This window comes from Narcine bancroftii, chromosome 8 (genome assembly GCF_036971445.1).
Source record: "Narcine bancroftii isolate sNarBan1 chromosome 8, sNarBan1.hap1, whole genome shotgun sequence".
Lineage (NCBI taxonomy): Eukaryota > Metazoa > Chordata > Chondrichthyes > Torpediniformes > Narcinidae > Narcine > Narcine bancroftii.
The window spans coordinates 144652408-144674193 of record NC_091476.1 but is presented as its reverse complement, the minus strand read 5'-3'; the positions used below and the strand labels follow the sequence as shown (position 1 = coordinate 144674193).

The 21786-nt window shown below is 39.0% G+C and overlaps 1 protein-coding gene across 4 annotated transcripts in view; it reads left to right on the top strand.

The window, feature by feature from the left end:
• taf12 (TAF12 RNA polymerase II, TATA box binding protein (TBP)-associated factor) overlaps nt 1-21786 on the top strand; it is a 41889-nt gene that overhangs the window by 3151 nt on the left and 16952 nt on the right. For 2 of the 4 annotated variants that reach the window (XM_069895171.1, XM_069895173.1), the window contains 2 exons: nt 11240-11321; nt 21511-21762. In XM_069895171.1, the coding sequence (XP_069751272.1) occupies nt 11253-11321; nt 21511-21762 (321 nt within the window). In that variant the 5' untranslated portion in view covers nt 11240-11252. Of the gene's footprint in view, nt 1-11239; nt 11322-21510; nt 21763-21786 lie in introns of those variants that run through there. The other 2 variants (XM_069895172.1, XM_069895174.1) reach the window with 2 other exon arrangements.

Below are 21786 nucleotides of genomic sequence, written 5' to 3'. Positions count from 1 at the left end.
CACGTTGGGATCAAAGACGTGGGTGGGAAGGGTGATGATATTCTGTAAAGTTAGTTTAGAAAATTGGGTGCAAAGTTAAAGGAAAAGACCTCCAGGGTTGTGATCTCTGGGTAGTGACCCATGTCATGTGCTAGTTAGGCCAGAATTAGGAGGGTAATACAGCTTAATACTTCAGCTAAAGAGATAGCGCAGGAGAGAGGGCTTCAGATCATTGGTTTCTCTTCCAGGGAAAGTGGGACCTGCACCAGCAGAACAGTTTGCATTTTTTACATATGGACCAATATCCTTGTAGGAAGGTTTGCTAGTGCTGCTTTGGGGGTGGTGGGGAGGAGAGGGCTGTCAACATGTGGCCTTGCACAGTATCTCCAATGCAGTATTAGCCTCTTTGCTCTTACACCTCTACTGGTGATTAACTCCACATCATCTTCTGCCTTCTTGAATGTCTCTCTCACTTCCAAGAGTTAGAATTTAGTTTATTGTCATGTATGGCACAATGCAGTGAAATGCTTTTTTTTGTGTGCTATTGAGGCACGTAGTTACTCTTTGGTACCATTTTAGATTTAAAAATAAGCTGACACCATGGTAAAAAACAAAATGGCAAGAGCAATCATGAGAATGGTCAAACTAGGTTCCCAGCATTTTAACTTATAGGCCAATGAAATTCCTGGTGGCTTCCTGCCATTCTAGGAGTAGCTCACCTGGTGGTTAAGAATTGGGAATTTGACAATAGCAGTCCCTCCATGCCATCAGCCACAGCCCCAGTAAGAGCAGCGTCTGCGGCCACAGTAACTGTCTAGTACCACCCGATTAGCCATCGTGTCTGCCTGGATGTACCAGCCTCGTGTCTATGTGTGGCTAAACTCTGCCTATCAGCTAGATCCATATTCTCACTACTCTGCTCAAGAAGTTTGTCTTGAATTCTTTATTGGGTAATTATGATGGCCCCCAGCTTTTCTGTGGTGGTCCTTGGTTATTATGATGAACCCTAGTTTTCGTATTCCCCTCTGTGGAATCAATATCCTCACATGTATCCAATCAAATCCTTCATACTTATCAGGTCACCTCTTGACCTTTTCCAAAGTACAGTATAGTGTTCCAGGTTTTTAAAGTTTTTAAAGCACCCATATAGAAACATGAGTAAAACTTACCAAAAGCAATTATAAAATAGGCACTAAATGCTTATCTCTGCAGCACTCCACTTCCATAGGAGCAGTTAAAAAAGATGTTTATTAGGGTGAAACACTTTTTAAATCTACTTCTTCGGATGTTTACAGTGCCAAAGAGCAAAGCAATAACTTCAAAATTGTAATAACTGTTGAGAGTCATGTGTAACACACTTTAACACATTCCATTTGGTTAATTCTTCTGACCCATTTTAATTTTAATTACAAGAGTCATTTTGTTGATAAATATACTGTTTGCAATTTTATTTTTTTTACTTTTCCATCATAATCACTAGCGGAGAGCAAACCACTTATTTTTAGCATCAAACATCTTTGCGCTGTTAACTTGTGTCTTTTAATCTTGAAAGGCTTATTTTGCCTTTATTTCTCTATGAGCTCTCCACCCACCTACTCTAGAGGTAATTTAACTTACCATTCAACAAGGATTTGGCATATGGGAAACAGGGAAGGCATACAAGCTGCAGGTCAGAATCAAACTTGGTGCTGAAGCTACAAGGCAGCAATGTTGCATGCTGTAGCACTATGCAACCCAAAAACCAAAGTACCCTCTACATGCCACCACTGATACAAAAATAGTATTGTGTAGGTATTTGAATGACTGTTTTACTGAATGTTGGTTATTCTTATTGAAGATGTATTGGAAGTTAAAGAATCCCTGTTTTGGGTAAAATTGTATAAAAGCTGTGCACAGTGACTTAGTTTGGAATATTTTAAAAATGTTCCAGTAATTTTTTTTCTGATTTTAAAAAAAATTGCAATGAATAAAGTTATCAATTTTTGCAAAACAAAATCCCTTTGACCATTACCAATTGTAGAGTTTGCTATCTGCATCTAGGATGTAATGTTTACTCTTTCTAGGTATAGACATTTAAGTCAGAATTAATGTTACAAAATTAAAATTTCAGAATCAATTTATTGTCATGAACAAGTTACAAAATTCATTGTTTTGCGACAGCATGGTGCAAACATTCATATTATAAACTATTTTACAACAATAAATATATTTTAAAAATCAAAATATTATTGCACGAAAAATAAGGCAGTGTCTTTGGTTCATCGATTATTCAGGAATCTGATGGCAGCGGGAAAGAAGCTGTCCTTGTGCCGCTCGTGTACCTTTTTCCCGATGGTAGCAGAGTGAAGAGAGCGTGGCCTGGATGGTGGGGGTCTTTGAAGATAGAGGCTGATTTTTTAAGACACCGCCTCATGTACTGGTAGATGTCCTCGATAGAGTGAAGTCTGGTGTCTGTCATGTCATAGGCCGAGTTAACAACCCTCTGGAATTTCTTCTTGTCCTGAGATTTAAGGCCACCATACCAAACCAGACAGTGATGCAACCAGCCAGAATGCTCTCAGGGTGCACCTGTAGAAGGTTATGAGAGTCTCTGGTGGCATTCTGAAGCTCCTCAAGTAGCTCACAAAGTAAAGCTGCTGGCAGTCCTTCTCTATGATTGCATCAACATGGAGGCTCCAAGACAGATCCTCAGTGAGGTTGACACCCAGGAATCTGAAGTTCTTGACCCTCTCCACTACTGAGCCCTTAATCTGGGCTGGATCATGTTCCCTGACTTCCTCCTGAAGTCCTAATCATCTCTTTGGTTTTCCTAACGTTAAGCCCAAGGTTTGTCATTCTGGTTTCTGTTCAAAGAAGTCAGAAATTTCTTTGTTGAATTATTAAGTAGCAAGCTACCTGGGAAGGTCACCTCTGCTGTCCAGTGGAAGCAGTATCGCAGGATCTCAGTCTGGCAAGCAGATGCACCAGATATTTATCCACACAGAAAAAGTTGCATCAGCCACAGAACCATGTGATTTCAAAGTAGAACATGACATGTAAGCTGAGCAGAACTACCCAAGCCTTTGCCTTGAAGATTATCCTACAAGTGTAATGAGCCCAGAGGACCCCAAAACCCAGCAGCAATAGATATTCACAAAGACAAATGGTTACTTAAACAAAAGTTGTTTTTAATTATCTTTAAGCATGAAAACAGAATCACACTTTAACTTATCACTATTGATTTAATTAACCTAACTTAACCCCCTTCTAATTCTAAGCATACGTATATATAAGTTCAGAAAAGTTCTTTGATTCTCAGTCCAATCTCACTTTTTATTCCTCCAAGTTCACTGGTTGCAGGCAATTCTTATACTGTGCACAGAATTTAACATTTATAAAGTTCACCAGGCTTTGGTGCTTCAAGGGTTACCGCTCAGGAAGGTTCTTGTCAGTTTTCAGAAAGAGATTTGTTGCATGCTGGACGCCCACAGCTGATTCCTTTTTAATTGGCCTCTTCAGTGTCTTGCCGAAGAAACTTGCCCCCTCAGGGTTCTCCACATGATGACCTCTTTCTTTCAGGTCACCACAGAGTTCCTTTTTGTTTCACTTATTGCAAGTGAAACATTAGCCAGCCAGTCCTCTCCTCTTGCATGAACCACAAGGGCTGTGACCAGGCTGAACTAAGCACTCACAACCCGTCTTCCAAATGGGGTTTTCCACAAGCTTGCCAGCTTGTCCTGTTCCAGTCCCAGCTGCTGCTGCCAACTGGAGAACTGATCTCTGTCTCTCTGCTTTTCTCTCTCTCTCTCTCTCAGAGAGAAAACCTGTTTGACTCTCTCTGCTTGCAAAACCACATGACCCTCTTAGAACAGCTGCAGCTCTGACAAGTTCTTTCATCTGTTGCCATTTTGTAAACAACAATCCGTTAGTGAAGTCTCTTGGGTACTCTCCAAAACTTCTGCAAAGGCTCTGGGGCTGACATTTCTAGCATGAGCAGAGCTCCAGTATTTTAAATAAATCTGTTTTTATGTGACCTACTCTTTGCCATTTGTGATTCTGTCGACCACTGTGGTGTCATCGCAAATTTGTAGATAGCATTGGAATTGTGTCTGGCCACACTGCTATGGGTGTATAATGAGTAGAACAGTGGGCTAAGGATGCATCCTTGGGGTATGCCTGTGTTGATAATCAGTCAGGAGGAGTCGTTGTTCCCAATTCGTACTGACTGCGGTCTTCCAATGAGAAAGTCAAGGATCCAGTTGCAGAGGCCCAGAGTTTGTAACTTCTTGGCGAGCACTGAGGGAATAATGATATTGAAGGCTGAGCTGCAGTCAATGAAGAGTGCCTGTATATATGAATTGCTGTTTACAAGGTAATCCAGAGCCGAGTGGGAACCCAGTGATATTGCATCTGCTGTGGAGCAATTGTGATGATAGGCAAATTGCAGCGGATCCAGATCTTTGGTTAGGTATGTGTTAATTATTGCCATGACCAGCCTCTCAAAGTATTTCATCACAATAGAAGTTAGTGCTACTGGCTGATAGTCATTGAGGCAGCTCCCACTACTCTCCTTGGGCACTGGGATGTTGATGCCCTTTTGAAGTAAGTGGGAAGCTCTGACTGCAGCAATAGGTTGCTTGCAAATTGCAGCACCTAGGACCCAGGTGAAATTACTGGGTAGTGTGTGCCTCCCGCTCCTTTCATACAGTAGCCTAACCTACCTGTTAAATCGCAAACCCACCAATTTAAGGGATCGCCCCTGCGATGACTCGTTGAGTGACATCATAGGCAGCCCACAGGGAATCCCTTGTTCCCTGTCTTCTTTCTGTTTAAAGTAATGTTCTCCTAAATAGTCCTAGCTGTCAGACTCCCACCGCTCCCGGTCATCAGGCCTCCCCCACCCCGTGACGTGCCGCTGCCGCGACACACTGCTCCAGTATGCGGCAACAGCTCAGTGCAAGAGTGCGGGAGCAATGGCCGCTTCTGTACCCATAAATCCCCATGCCGCTGCAAGCGCTCACGTCGCAGCAGCAGCACCCCTCTCCCCAATGTTCACGGCAGTGGCACGTCAAGGTAGCCCCGTAACAGCATCCTGCATTAAACCAGCCAGGGGTTTCCCTGTGACGCACACACTGATGTCACCAGTGTAACTAGGTATGCCATTTTCCCTTTTAAATCGGTGGAGGAGGACACCTGGATAAGTTTTACTGGGTTCCCTGACCACCTCAAGGTAGGTCTGGAACCCAGGTGGATTTTGACTGGGCTTGTCCAGTTTGGCTCTTTCAAATAGCCCTGAACCTGGGTCTTCAACCAAGTAAATTGCCCAGTTAACCCCATTTTACAAGGCAATTTGAAAGGGCCTAATGAGAGGTTGAAAATGTCCATGACTTTTATGGTAGAGGAATAGCAGTTGTTTCTGAACATGGTGATGTCAGTCTTCTTGCACCTATACCTCTTTCCTGATGGCAGCAGCAAGAACAGACCATGTGTGCTGGGTAGTGAGGTCTTTGATGATTGTTCCTGTAGATGTACTCATTAGTGGAGAGGGTTTGGGCCTGTGATGTTCTGGGCTGTGTTCACTTCCTTTTGGAAGTCTTTATGCTCAGAGATATTGGTGTCCCCATACCAGACCATGATGCAGCCAGTCAGCACACTTTCCACCACATATCTGTAGAAATTTGCCAGGGTTTCTGATGTCATGCCAAACCTCCACGAACTCCTGAGTAAGTAGAGATGCTGTCGTGCTTTCTTCAAGATGCCATTAATGTGTTGGATCCAGGAATGATCCTCCAAGATAGTAACTTCCAAGAATCTAAATGTGCTCATCCTCTCCACTTCAGATTCTTCAATGCTCACTGGATTATATACCTCTGGCTTTCCTTTCCTTAAATTAACAATCAGCTCCTTTGTTTTGGTGACATTGAGTGCAAGGTTGTTATTGGTGTACCATTCAGCCAAGTTTTCAGTCTCCATCCTGTATGCAGATTCATGCCCATCCTTTATACAACCCACTACCGTGATATCGTCGGCGAATTTGTAGATGGTGTTATTGTCATTCCGAGCTACACCATTGTAGGTGTAAAATGAATAGAGCAGGGGGCTGAGAACACAACCCTGTGGTGCTCTGGTACTGATGAAGATTGTGGAGGAGAAGCTCTTACCAGTCTTCATGGATTGTGATCTGGAGATGAGGAAATCCATGATCCATTTATGCAGTGGGGTATTAACTCCCAAGCCTTGGGAGTTTGCTGATCAGTTTTGAGGGGATGATGGTGTTAAATGGCAAACTGTAGTCAATAAAGAACATCCTGATGTATGCATCTTTGCTGTCCAGACGTTTCAGGGCTTTGTGTATGGCCAGTGAGATGTCATCCGCAATTGCCACAATTGGTGAACTGGAATGGATCCATGTCACTGCTCAGACAGGAGCTGATATGTTTCATCACGAGCCTTTCAAAACATTTCATGACTGTTGATGTGTTACTGGTCAATAGTTGTTAAGGCAGATTACTACACTTTTTATTGTCCTCAGAGACAGATATCATAGGGTTCTCTGTCTTTGCAGGGATTCTAGGAAGCACTGTTTGGTTCTTCTCAAAGCGGGCATAGAAGGTGTTCAGCTCATTCGGTAATGAACCATTAGAGCCATCGATGGTGTTTGCCCTCGCTTTGTAGACTGTAATGGCCTGTACTCCCTGCCATAGCTGGCGTGTATCTGTCTCTAATTCCTCCAGAATTGCCGCTTGGCTTCAGAGGAAGGCTTCTGCAGGTCTTACCTGGTCTTCTTGTAGAGATCTAGACCCCCCAGCCTTAAATGCCCTTGTTATCACCCTCAGGAGGTTGTGAATCCTCTGATTCATCCAGAGCTTCTGGTTGAAAACCACCAGTATGTGTGCGTGGGCACACACTTGTCCACGCAGGTCTTGATGAAGTTGGTGACACCTGTTGCATATTCATTCAAGTCTGTGGATAAGTTCTTAAATATGTTCCAGTCTACCAATTCAAAGCAGTCCTGCAGAAGCTTCTCTGAATTTCTTGACCACACTTTTGCCATCTTCACTACTGGTGCTGTGGTCCTTGATCTGCTTGAACGCCTGGAATAGAATTTCATCCAGGTGATTATGAAAATGCGGTTCTAATATGGCTTGGTTGGCATTCTTCATGGTGGTGTAGCAGTGGTCGAGTGTGTTGGCTCCTCTAATCTCACATGTGATATGCTGATGTTAATTTGTCAAACTTCTTCAGGTTGGCCTGATTGGCATACATACATACAATAGGCCAAAAGAATTAAAAGTCTTTTGTACGGTTGCTCTCTGAATTTTAATCCTATAAAGGCTTCATTCATTCTTCTGACATTCATTACAACTGATTCTCTTATTTCTTGCTCATTCCTTCTATCTCCAGAAGTCCACCTATCATCCCCTTAAATATATTCAATAACTTGACCTCCACTGCCCTCTATGGTTGAAAATTTTGTAGTGAAGAATTCATGCCTCAATTTCAAAACCCTGAGTTTGTGACCATTTGTAAAGGTAAAGGTTCCATTATTGTCATGTAATACTACACTTAGAATGTAACATACATGAAATTCTTTAACTTTGTCTACTGTAAGGAAGTCAGAGAGTCGCCACTTTTTCCAGCGCTCCTCACAGAAATGAGCAAAGAACAAACTCGCGACCCCTAGCTTACAAGACCAGTACTCTAACCACTCTCCAGTCAGTGGAAACGTCCCCAATATATAATACATCTTGTTCTCAGAATTTTAAAATTTCAATAAAGTCCTCATTCCAGTGAATCCAAGTCTGGTCAACCCAAACACATATTGGCAGTCCCAGGAATTTTCCCTCCCTCTATGGCAGGGGTGGTCAACCTTTTAATTTTCAAAATTTAATTTAGACATACAGCACGGTAACAGGCCATTTCAGCCCATAGGTCCATGCTGCCCAATTGACCCATACCTCCAGTATGTACTCCTGTGCAGAAATGACCTGGTACTGTGCTGTGTGTCTAAATTGAAAATTAAAAGGGTGGCCACCCCTGCTCTATGATGAGTTTATCTTGGATACCGAGACAAAGAGTGCGCACAATACTTTAGGTATAGTCTCTTTGAAGCCTTGTATAATTGTAGCAGAATAACCTTGCTCCTGAAGTCAGCAGTAAAGGCCAATTTGTCATTTGTTGCTGAACCCCATGGTACACTTGAATATTTGCTTTCAGTGCCTAATGTGCAAGGACATCCAGGACTCTTGTACATCAATATTTTCCAACCTATCACTCTTCAATCAATACTCTGTTTCTCTTGTGTTGAAATCACATCCACAAATACTGCATCTGTCATGTATTAATTAACCCACTTATTCACAATATTTAAACTGCTTTGAAACTTGCATCTTTTTTTCCATCTTGCAATTCCAACCAATGTTGTGACATCAACAAACTTGAACTATTACATTTGGTCCTCTTAATCAAAATAATGAGAATATTTTGCACCCAAGCACATTTTTTACAATACCCTGTTACCATCTGCCTTCCAAAAAAGTCCTTTAGTTTCTCGTCTCTTTAAATTTATTCATACAGCAGGGTAACAGGTCCTTTTGGCCCACGAGCCCATGCTACCCAATTACACCCAGTTGAACTACCAAACTGGTACGACTTTGAAGGGTGGGAGGAATCCAGAGCACCTGAAGGAAACTCACTCAGTTACGGGGATAACGTATAAACTCCTTACAGAGAGCAGTGCATTTGAACCCCGGTCGCTCGCGCTGCAACAGTGTTGCTCTATCCGCTTCCTATCCATCAACCAATTTACATTTTATGCCAGTATATTACTTTAGTTTGTGTCAGGGAAAAAAAAGTAGCTAGTGCAGGGTAGTTTAGGATTAGGCAGGTACAAGAACCTGATAGGTGCTGGGGTAAAAAGTGTTCTTGAGCCTCTAGGTGCTGAACTTCAGGCTTCAGTACTTTCTTCCTGAAGGTTGAAGCGAGATGAGGTTGTTAATAATAAATCATGATAGGGTTAGTTTGCTTTCTAAATAACCTGTAAATTGAGTGGAATGGTTTTAGTTTATAGTAAGTGAACATAAGTAGGGAGTACTGTAAATGCTTTAGATAGATTACACTGGACAACAATTTTTTTTCAAAAGGTTTGTTTCCTGAAAAAGCTTATGATGTGCAACTGCAAGCTGAACACAAAGATCATTTCAAATTTGCTGCATCATGGTCTGGCCTCTACCACTGTAGGACAAAGAATTCTAGAGGTTCACAATGCTCTGAGAGAAGAAATTACCATGCACTTTGTTTTATATGAGTGGTTCTTTATCTCAGAAGAACGGGACCATTGCCTGAAGAGGGCGCACAAAATCAGTGAACCGGTGCGGACTCGAAAGGCCAGCATGGCCTGTTTCCGCTCCGTAAATGGTTATATGTTGAATGTTGGAGAAGCATTAAATTAACTGTTATTGAATTTAGCACGTTTAGTCGCAGAATGATGCTGAGACATTGCATTAGTTGAACTGACCCAAAAATATTTTTGCCACTGATTTTCGTTGGTACTGCGCTCCTGATGCCTCTCATGTCAGTGTCCAACAATAGCTGGCCAGCATTGATTGGTCCAGTTGTCCTGATACTTCTTTTCCATGTTCACAATGTCCAGGTGAAAATTTTCACCATGTACATCACTGACTGCATGCACTGAAGGGAAGAAGTCCAAATGTGAATGCAGAAAATGAATTTTCAATGACATTTTGAACTTCATGGTTTTGTATGTTTGAAGCATGTTTAAAAATATGACTGGAAATCACAAAAAAAAATTGGTTATATCGAAAAACCAGTACATAATAGGAAGATTTTAAGGTGATCAGCAGCCCAAAATCCATAAAATAAACCCAAGAATGTTCAGGAAGAAAACCTTCATTGTTCAGTGTTGTCATCCAAGCTGAAGTAGCTTTAATTCAGATGGAAATCAGAGAAGGGGCTTTTTCCCTTATTAGTAAAGGTAACATTTTTAACTATTTTTTAACTATTGAAGGGAAAATATAAAATAGGCGTGAGACGAGTTAGATTATTTTCTTGTGACACTTTAGAATACATTGATAAAAAATCGAAGGTTTATAAAGGCTTGCCATCAGAAGAGAGTTTCTATCTCATTAACAGGTTGTTTATGCTTATCAACTTGTTCTAGCAAAAATATTTTTCCATCTTTAGTCATGTGAAATTTACACCATTCATGACGATAAATGGTTTTATTATAAATTATGTTTGTTTTAAATGTAGAAATGTGAAAAATTGGATAATGACAATATATGAAATATATACTTGAATATTAAGTTGTATTAATCTGTTAATTGTAAATTTACTGAACACCTCTATTAAAAGTAACGAAATTGTGACAAAAATATTCACCTGATCGGGTAGCACTGGTGGAGAGAGTTATCATTTTTAAGCCAGAATTGTGAATAGAGATAAAACAAGCTTTAAAAGTCTATCTGAAATCTGAAGATGCAGACAACTGAGAACATGGGGTAGGAATTTCCTGTCAGATCTGACTTTACCACAGTAAAACTCGAAAAATTGTCTTGAAAAATTCATCGTTCACTCAAACCTGAATGTGTGAGTTTAACTTTTACACTAATGTACTTAATGTCTACATTTTCCCAAATCTACTGATATCTTGGTCATCAGTATCTCAAGTGGATGGGTATTCATCTCTTTATTGTTAAAAACTATTTGTCCTTGAGAATTGGAATCTGGCAGAAACAGTGTTTATAATTGAAGATTGCTAACCAATGCAAATAGCGAATGGAAATCCCAATCTGTCCATTAACCACAGGCCAACCCTCTCCCCACCCTTCCTTGGGAGCTCTAATGATATAAACATAGCTGATGCAGAACAGACAATAATTAAATCTTGCACTTCGATTTTTAAACTTCTCTGCTCTTGTTTGCAGTTTTCAAAGTTTACTCTTAACTTTACCAGCAGAAGTACTGGTAATTTACTAGAGAAGAAATGTGAACCAGGGATTGGGTAGTTTCATCTCTCTAAGACCACTTTAATTTTTTTAATTAAACTCTATCTTCAGCAAACAGTCATTTTAAAATGGTTAATTTTGTAATCTCGAAAATATCATTAAATGTGTTTTTTTATGAACTCGCCCTGCATTGTTGGTGTTAGCTGCAGCAATAACTGAGAATACTTAATTTGTTGTATAGACCATTTTAAGTTTTCAGAGTGTAGAAATATATCTAATCCTACTGTAGCCTAATCCTTGCTGTTTGTTTCTAGGCAGCATGTCACAATGAACTCTTCATTATCTGGGCCTACAGCAGTAGCTGATGTGATTAAAGATCTAGACACTCAGATAGCAGTAAGTAGTGCCTGAGTAAGCTTTGCCTGGCATGATAGATTGAAGCATGGACAAGGCCTTCGCTTCAGAGTTTGCTTTCTGGTTCAGTAAATGGGAATTATAATTTTCTTGCCAATGTTTTATGAACCTTGGAGAGCTTTTGAGGCTTTTATTGGTTATAAGATAGCATTTCTGTTTTTGCAAACATTTTTCCTTGCCTTCAGGTGGACTGTGAGCATCAATGGACAATTTGGCCATGAAGGGATATGTACCCAAACCTGACACAGTTCTTCTGAAATTTCCCCCAAGTTGATTATTGTGGTAGATTATTGGATAACGAAGAGAAGCTGACCATATTTCTCTCACTGATCCATCACTAACTCCAGATTAAGGTTAATAAATTCTGCAGAGTCTGAGATCTACATTTTAAACTTTAGCCACTTGCTGTGATATATAACTGGAGGCACAAGATACTGCAGATGTTTACCCTTCATTAGACTTGATGAAGGGTTCTGGCCTAAAATGTTGACAATTCTTTTTCTCCCATGGATGCTTCTCAACACATTGTACTCCTCCAGCAGATTGTGGCTCTGGATTCTGGTATCTACAGTCTTTGTGCATCAAGGGATAGTTGCAGTTGGGATCTTTAACATAAAATATCTCTAGTAATGATCCATTATGCATAAAGTTATCAAATGAAATTTGAAGACACAGCATAATTTTAAAGTCATTGATTTTAAAACAATGTCTGACTCTCACACATTTGAATCACGAGACAACTATTTCCCATTCAGAGCCTGAATGGATGATTAATTTGACATGTTGTTTTATCAGCTTGGTTACTGCTGCAAATAGACATTTATTTGCATAATGTGAACAACTTTTTTTTAAATTCAGGCTCGAATTGTTGGCATTGCCTGGCATTTAGAAATTCAAATTTGTGGTTAATCAGTCAGAAGTTACAAATAAGTTCTGCAAAATATGTAGAACACTCTTCTAATATCTGGATTCAGCAAAAATATTAATATTGTCTCAATTACACTATTGCAATAAAAATTATTTGTCCCATGTCATTATCAAAACGGAGGACTAACTTTGATCAACAGCAATTCACATCATGCTTGCTGTTGGTAATGACATTTTATTATTACCCAAAATACAAATCAAATGATGTTATAACATTTTAAAATTAACAATCTGCATCTAATAAAATCATTGATCATGTGATTGTAACCTAAATTGCATATACACACAGTACTCTTTCCAAGATTCACATTTCCTTTATTGTCATGTAATAGTGCAAAACATATAATTTTACACAAAATTGCCTTCTGCCAATAAAGCAGCTGAAGAGTCACCATTAGTGTTGCCTGGTATCCTTTAGTATCAGAAAAAGAGAGGCAAAAGAGATTCCCTTCAGGGTTGCTCAGTTAACTTGGATTCACCTCCAGTGCTCTTGTGGCCACTGCAGTAGCAAAGACCCCTGTGGGATCCATCAGCAAACTGAGCTCCAGATCCAAACCTCTGATATGATCAGCAAGCTTTCAGCACCTGCAACCTTTCTGATACCCCTCTTTCCCTCAGCACCCTCTTGAATCCGAGCTCTTACAGCTGGTTCTCGTGAGCCAATCTCCAGCAGCCTGTGTGGGTACCCTGACTATAAGTCACTTTTGTTTATCAAGTCTCTCTTTACTTCAGATTCAAAATGATTCAAAAGACTCTACTTCACTGCCTTTTGAGGAAATTAGTTCCAAAGATTCCTGACTCTTTGAGGGATGAAATTGCATCTTGTCTCTGTCTTAAATGGGCACCTGCTTCCTTTTATATAGTGATTTCTAGTTCCAGATTCTCCATTAAAAGGAAAGTTAGGAGTAGGATTAAGGTTGGTTGGCCTGTTGAGCTCACCATGCCATTTAATAAAATCATGGCTGATCATCCTAATTCAGTATCAATTTATATTTTTCCCTCCACACGGTCTTCCATTGAAGAGAATTTTATAGATTCTATAGACCCTTTAGTGAAGAAACTTCTCCAGCTCAATCCTAAATCGTCTACCTTCTCCTTGGGTTGTGATTCTGATTCTAATTTTTCCCAATATCTTTCCTGCTTCTAATTTGTCATGAATTTCAATGAAATCTGGTCTAATTCTTTTAAACCCTAGCAAATATAAGACTAATTGTGATTAACCAGATCTAAAAATCATCAAAAAGGACATTGGGCATTTACTATTTTCACTGTGAATCACCACACATTTTATTCGTAAAGAAAAAAATATATATAAACTGAACCAATTCTGAGTGAACAGATCTTTAATAAGCATGAAAGGCTTCATCATACAGTTTTAAACAAAGTGAAATGGATGATTGATGTGTTGGTTTCAATTTTCCAAAATTCCCTAAATTTGGCAACTGTTCCATTAGATTGAAAAATATTGTGTAACTTCCTTATTCAAAGTAGGAGGAACATTGGTCAGTAATTTTACAGCTTCAGTCTTCCACCTATTTAGAATAAATGAGTTATATTTACTAGTCTCAAAGTCTTTTGTGTTAATTCGAGATCAGTTCATCTACAGCAGGTTCAGATGCCATGATTAGAGAAAGCTCTTCAAATTGTGTTGATGTACTTGGCCACAACTGAAATTGTTCAATAAGTCCCTTTCAGTGATTGGTAAAACTTGGTTACTCACAAGTGGATGCCTGCAAACTCTTAAATGCTTACTTTTGGAAAAGCTAATTTCCACATTAATATAAATTGACGTAGATACTGCACTTAAATACATCGTTGAATTATTTTTAAATAGAAAGTCAGTTGTGTTCTGGTACACTGCCTGATTTTGCAAGTTTGTAAATGGATATTGCATTTTTGATTACAAACAAATTTCAAATTGAAAACCTGCATTGCCTCCAAACCAGCCCACGTGTGCACTTTAAGTCCAATTTCCAATTGATAGTTATGAGCTTTCTTGAAATATTGTTTTTTTTTAATTCCTTGATATAAGGAATAATAGGTTTTATTTAAACCCAATATCCAATATCCTGGGTACACAGGGAAATTGTGGTAATGATCGCCTTGGCAGTTCACTCAGACTGAGAAAACGAACCCTGAATCAAGCAGCGATTTAGATTTGTCATCTAATGAGTAAACTTGTGGAAAACATTTGTGATTTTAAAACTGCACTTAACTTGACATTTGCAAAAATCTGACAAAAGTTATTGATGCTGAAAAACTGAAATTCAAAAGAATTTATTGATGGTTTTAACTGGAAAGTGGAAATTGCATTTGGGTGGAGTTCCATTTTACTGAAGTACTAATGTTGGACTCGTGTTTTGAAATGAAATTGAAAAATAAATTATTGAAGTTTATTAAAGTAAAATATGGGGTAAGTAATAACGATAACCATATAACCATTCACGGAGCGGAAACAGGCCATGTTGGCCTTTCGAGTCCGCACCGGTTCACTGATTTTGTGCGCCCTCTTCAGGCATTGGTCCCGGTAGATCTTCATTCAATAACGATGGGCGAATTCAATGCAGGTGGACTTAACAAGTTCAGAGCACATAGCATAAGAAATAACATGCTGGTACAGGTAGATCATAGGCTGATTGGCAAGAAGCAGAGAGTCAGGATACAGGGAATTTAAAATTAAACATTGTAGTGTTTTGAATTTTCCCTAATTGCTTTCTTGAATTTTTTTAATGTAATGAATTGAGTGAATATATAGGTATAATATTCTGTACTAATACCTGAGATGGTTCCTGGTAAATAACTTAAACTCTGGATTATGTTAACTGATCAGAAGCAATTTCGAATTAAAATCTCCAACACAAAAGGATATTAGCTTGTTGAGGAAGCAACTTCAATGTTTTCTGAGAAGACAAAATGTCAAATGTTAACTATTTTTAATACTAGGAGGTAACTTTCCTCAACACAGGGCTTGTGAATACAGGTTGAACCTCTATTATCCAGTGCTCTGTGGTCCAGCAACTCCCGTGGTCTGCCGCCGTTAGTACAAACAGCGTGGGATTCAAACCCTGGTCACATTTGCTAGCACTATAAAGGCATTGTGCTAACCACTACACTAACTGGGATTTGATTTGCAATATATTTGATCCTTTTAGCTTAGATAATGGATCTGATCGAGACAACTACTGAACCTTTGACATCTATTTTCTGTGCATTTTCTATTTTCCAGCATTTTCTGTGGTCCAGCAATGGCCAGGTCCCAGTGTCGACAGATTAAAGAGGTTCAACCTGTAGTTTTTTGCAAACCTGTATACTGGAGTTCACAATGCCACTTAGAAACAGCAACCTTCATAGATGTGTTTTGTGGATTAATCAGTGATGTTAAGGTGAAAATTTACCCATCTAGCCTTAAAAAAAACCCACTGAATTGTTCAGCGTGTAATAAGCACAGTTTGGTTAGAACTTGTCACCCTCAATCCAACCCAGATGTGAAGTTATATTACCATCTGGCAATTATATAGAGTTTGAGCATTTTCAAATCCACTTATTAGAACATATCCACACCAGAAAATTGTTCCTAGTTTAGGTGTTTTTAAAAAAAAATCATTTAAAGAGTAGAGGAGTAGAATTGGGAATGTTTATAAAATATTAATGTCAACACTGGCCAAATGGAAGGGAGGTGATTAGGTAAATTTCTTGTCTGGTGTTTATGCACATAATTTATCTGCAACCATCCTCCACATACTTTATTTTACTGGACAAATTATTCTGTTTTTATTAGGAGTATTTGCTTTCTCTGTACTTTCAAATTATCTCAGAAATCAAGAGACCACTTGTTGTGACTTAGACACATCACTCCCTCTCTATCTTATTGGTCAACAAGTATCTTTTTTGTTCAAAAAAAAAAGGGTTGTTTCATTGTGAAATGACTTTAAGATGGAGTGAAATAACTTGCCCATCCTGATCTCTCAGAATCATATGGGTCACTTGTTTTTACATTTCAACTCTTGAAGTATGTTAATTTTGTTCAATTTGCCATTAAGTTTCCCTTCTGATTTTCCCTATGTACATTCCTTTGGCCCGGGAATTTACTTTTAGTAATGTAATCTCATTCATGAATCAATCTTCATGTACGTGGACATGAGATGTATACACAGTAACACAAATTCTTGATTATCACTAGTGGTCCATAATGACAACTGCTTGGATGCTTTTGAATGAAAGTATATTGACAGAATCAAGGGATTTTTGCTTTTATCTTTCTAATCAGAATGGTTTGGTACCAAAAAGTGGAAATTGGTTCCATTCAATAGAGTTGACAGCCCTTAAATTATTAATTAAATGACGTTATTAAAAATGAATTTTGTTGCTCCCACAAAAGGGAAAATATGTCTTAATGGTCAAACTTAGCTGCTGAACAAAGTGAGGTGGGGTTAATAAATTTATTTCTGAACATGAGAAAATATCTATACTATACTGGTATGATGGTGTTTATGCTAAATCCAATGGAACCCTGACTTAAAGAATCAGTTCCTTGCAGATGAATTGGATTTAATTAGTCTCAGAATAAAGGTTCTTTTAAATGTACGTGGGAAAATTAGAAGTTCCATATTCCTTGGGTTTGGAAGGAAAAGCCAATAATTTAGTATTTTACCTAATGAATGATTCAGATGTGCTCAACAACTTGGAAATTTTATTAATGTTTCTTCATTGTCAAAGCTGACTGCATGCTGTACTGAAGAGATCTGAAAACTTTCTCTCTATAGCAGCCATTCTCAACCTTTTTTTTGGCTATGACCCCCTTCGGATTCTACTCAAATTTTATGGGCCTCCTTCCCTGTGAAGCAGTCAACTTTTGTTTCTTCTGTACTTCTCTCCATATAACCATTTACAGAGCGGAAACAGGCCATGTTGGCCTTTCGAGTCCGCATCGGTTCACTGATTTCGTGCGCCCTCTTCAGGCATTGGTGATTTTAAGTGTAGTGTATCTTTGACCGACTGCATAAAAAAAAAATTTTAAACATTTCTTTAACATGAGGTGAAAAGAAAACAAGACTTATTACTTAAATGAGATGTGGACCCCATTGGGAATGGCTGCTCTATAGGTCAAAGCAAAACAAAAATTATGTGTCATTTTAAATGGCAGAGCAGCCTCAGGACCATTTTCCTAATTTCTCAGTGTTTTCGTGTATAACAAAGATTAATTTGATAATGCCAAATCATGTGCAAGTATTTTCCAATTAACTTACACAACAAGTGTAAATGCTAACAAATGGCTAAGACCACAGATCAGTCAGCTGTCCCCAGTGCATTCTTTAATTAGTTTTTTAAATCTCATACTAAACAAACATTCATTTAACAAAATGTGTTGAAGACTATTCCATTGAAGCTTTGGATTCTGACAAATACACTCCAATCTTTTTGTTTCTTGTCTGTATCAGTTGATTACAGAGGAATCACCCTATTGTTTCTTGGCAAATTACTCTTTGACAGGCATTGAGACTTTTACCATCCTTCACATCCTTGTCTATTTGTGTGTGAACAATGCCAAAAAGTGCTTTCAATATCTTCACTGAAGCCAGTTCTGTCCTTGTCCTCAGTACCCTCTTCACCTATGCCCAGTAGATTTGCAGATTGCAAGCAAGAGCAAACAACAGAAGGGTTTTTGTTTTGCTCTCTAGTCCACTCCCTCCTTCCCCCTTCTCTTCAATCTGAACTCAGATGCTAAAGTTAATAGTTATACCAGGTATATTTTTATTAGCTGTAAAACACAAAAGTCTGCCGACACCATGGTTGAAATAAAAACACAATGCTGGAGAAACTTAACAGGTCAAACAGGGTATTTACATAGCAAAGATAAAAGTACATAACCAGTTTTAGGCTTGAGCCCTTCATCGAGCTATGAGCAAAATGTAGGCAGGTACAACTATCTGCTAAAAAATGGATTAAAGAATGGTAAGTTGCCCCTTATTTTGACAGTCTTTGATTGTCTGGACAAAGTGACTTGATGGAAAACCTTTATTGCCTGTTTGTTGTTCCCTGATTGAAAGTTCAAAGTTCAGATTTATTGTCAGAGTACATACAACTCTGAGATTCTTTTTCCTGTATTTTGATATTTTTTTTAATCCAATGGCGAGTCCACGCTGCTGAAGATCCAGCTGCGCTGGGTGGGTCACGTCTCCAGAATGGAGGACCATCGCCTTCCCAAGATCGTGTTATATGGCGAGCTCTCCACTGGCCACCGTGACAGAGGTGCACCAAAGAAAAGGTACAAGGACTGCCTAAAGAAATCTCTTGGTGCCTGCCACATTGACCACCGCCAGTGGGCTGATATCGCCTCAAACCGTGCATCTTGGCGCCTCACAGTTTGGCGGGCAGCAACCTCCTTTGAAGAAGACCGCAGAGCCCACCTCACTGACAAAAGGCAAAGGAGGAAAAACCCAACACCCAACCCCAACCCACCAATTTTCCCCTGCAACCGCTGCAACTGTGTCTGACTGTCCCGCATCGGACTTGTCAGCCACAAACGAGCCTGCAGCTGACGTGGACATTTACCCCCTCCATAAATCTTCGTCCGCGAAGCCAAGCCAAAGAAAAAAAGAAATTGAAGTAGTACTCCTGCAGAAAATTCCCCCTTTTTCCTTGCCAGCCACAGTTAAAGGTTCTTGTGTGATGCAGCAGCTAGCATTGCCTTGCAGTTCCAGCAACCTGGGCTCAACTTTGATCTTAGTGCTGTGTGTGGGCAGCTCACACATTCTCACTATTACCATGTGAGCTTTGCCTGGGGTGTTTTCCTCCACATCCTCCAAAAAATGTGCCCATGGGTTAAATCGTTATTGTAAGTTGTAGAGAAGTGGCAAAATGGAGCTGATGGGCATTTGTGGCAGAGGTGCATCAGAGATGGGTGGGGATATGCGCTGCATGTTCTGTGGCAATTCTGCCTTGCCCACAGGGAAAAGAAGCTCAGGGTTGTATGTGATGTCATACAATAAATCTGATATGCAGCCAATTAGATTAGTCTGCTGGGACCCAGCATGGGTGCATGCCTTCTGCATGCAAGTTATTTTATATATTTTCATCACCTGAAAACAAATAACTTGGATTAATTTTTATTGGATATATTGTTTTGAAGTTAATCACATAACTTCCTTATTAAAATAGTATTACCTTCAAAAGGCGTCCTTAGGAATTGGCACACAACATGAAATCAAGAATTTTTTTTTCAAATAAGCTGCAGTCGAGTTGATGTCAGGGATATAATAAAACACACTGAATGTTGGAGGAACTCAGCTGGTCTTTTCAGCATCTATAGGAGACAAAGATATGTTGCCAACATTTCAGGCCTGAGCCCTTCTTCAAGGAATAGTGTCAAGGTGTTTTTACCTCAATGTCAGAGTTATGACCCTTGCTCATAAGTGTAGCTTCTATTCCAAGATGAACCTATTTTACATTAGCCTTTTTTTATGAGTGCCAGTCTAATTAAAACAGTTTAAATGACACCCAAATACACCAATTAACCTACATATATTTTTGGGGGGATGGGAGGAAACTGAAGCTCGCAGACAAACCTATGCAGGTCACAGGGAGACTGGACAGTGGCGAGTTCAAACCCAGGTTGATGACGCTGTAGTAGCATTGTGCTAACCTCTACGCTAACCCATTTTAAGGGGGAAAAAAATGAAATATAGTTACTTTAACAAGAAACTTTCTAAAGCTAGTTGGTTTCAATCAACCCCAGACACAGTGATTTTACTTTTCTAAATCTAGAATTGGAGTTGGCCATTGGTGGTGAGTGGTTTCATCAGTATTTCCAATTCGAGAAAGATGTTGTGGCAATGATGGAGGCATATTGGAGATATCCTAAGAAATGGTTGTGAAAATATTTGACCAAATCACTGCCTGGAATATTTCTTTTTTACTTTGTTTTTACAAAGTTCCTTTTTGCTTAGTAACTTTGCATAATATAATACATGCAGATATGATAAATTATGTCCCTGTGGCAAATGGTTTGTATACCAGATCTTCTAAATAAAGTGACAGCATAACCCACAGAACTGGTTTAAGATTGTAGAAAAAAAATCACTCTGCAACCAGCCCTTGGTGAACAAAAGCTTCTAAGAATATTAAACAGAAATAGATATTATGAATTTTATTTACAAATTTTTTTATGTGCAGAAATTATCTGCCAAAAATACACTCTTTTTCAGAGCCTTGACCATTTTAACATCTCCTTTCATAGATTTGGAACTTGCTATTATGACAGAATTGTTATTATTAATCTTTAGTTAAAATTATATATAGTATATTTCTTAGTAATGGGATTTTGTGAGATGGACAGGGACACATTTGCAGACACACACAATTACCCAGAGAGAAGCCATTTTCGGAGACGCGGAGTCTGGAAAACAGAGCAATAAAAATTAGAATTGAATGGTCCATTCATTGCTGGAACAATAGAGTTTGCTAAGGAGAAGCACTTGTGTACGCAAAAAAGTTCTGATTCAATGGCCATTAGACAGAGAGGAGTTGTTTGCTTTTTAATTAAACTTCTGAAATGGTTTGAAAAAAAACTGAAAAAGACAGCAGTCATGTCATGTGATAGACATTTCAGAAAGACCTCTTTAATATTGTACCAAGAAAAATCTGTAGTCAGAAATGCAGTAGTGCCTAGTGATAGAGGTACTGTTCTTATTGTATTCTCCTTCTCATGGGAGATACATAAATCAATGGCAAGGAAGAGCCACTTCAGCTGTCTCTTTGAAAAGAGAACAGTTTCCCCGTGTCCATTTTTACATGACCACTTCATGTAACCCTTGCCGGGGTTTGTGAAATTATTGTGGAAGAAAACAGAAGTTCAGAAATCTCCATGCAAGAGAGGGAAATCATTCATCTGAGGAAACAATTCACTAAAAACAAACCTTTGTAATTGAGAACTTTTGAACAGCAGTAAAGACTTTTTACACAAAAGCTATCTGAGGCTAAACTTTAAAATGATCTCTTTAGAATTATACTTTGTAATGGTTTGGGTTTTGATACACACATTTGCGCATAGTGGGGTTAAGTTAAAGTTTAGAGTTAAGTAAGAAGTGTTATGTTATTAATAGTTATTAATAAGGTTATTGTTTCGAAGATACCATTGTCCTGGTGAATTTCTATTGCTGTTGGTCTAGGTCATAACACTATGTTTAATTCTTGGCAAAACGCTACTTCCCATGAATAACGTGTTACTTTTTGTGTTTTTCAACAGCTAATCGGTCCTGGCCCACATACCCCAAAACAGAAACAGGATTTGGAGAAACTTAATGATTTAAAGGCCAAAGCCCAACAGATTATGAACCAGTTTGGACCTGCAACTTTAATAAATTTGACAAATTTTCCTTCAATAAAGCCTGATCCATCAAGTACACCACCTCCAAATACAATGGCTAATAGTACTGCTGTGGTAAAGATACCTGGAACGCCAGGCACAGGAGGACGCATGAGTCCAGAAGGTAACCAGGTACGGATCAGTCACTTGAACGTG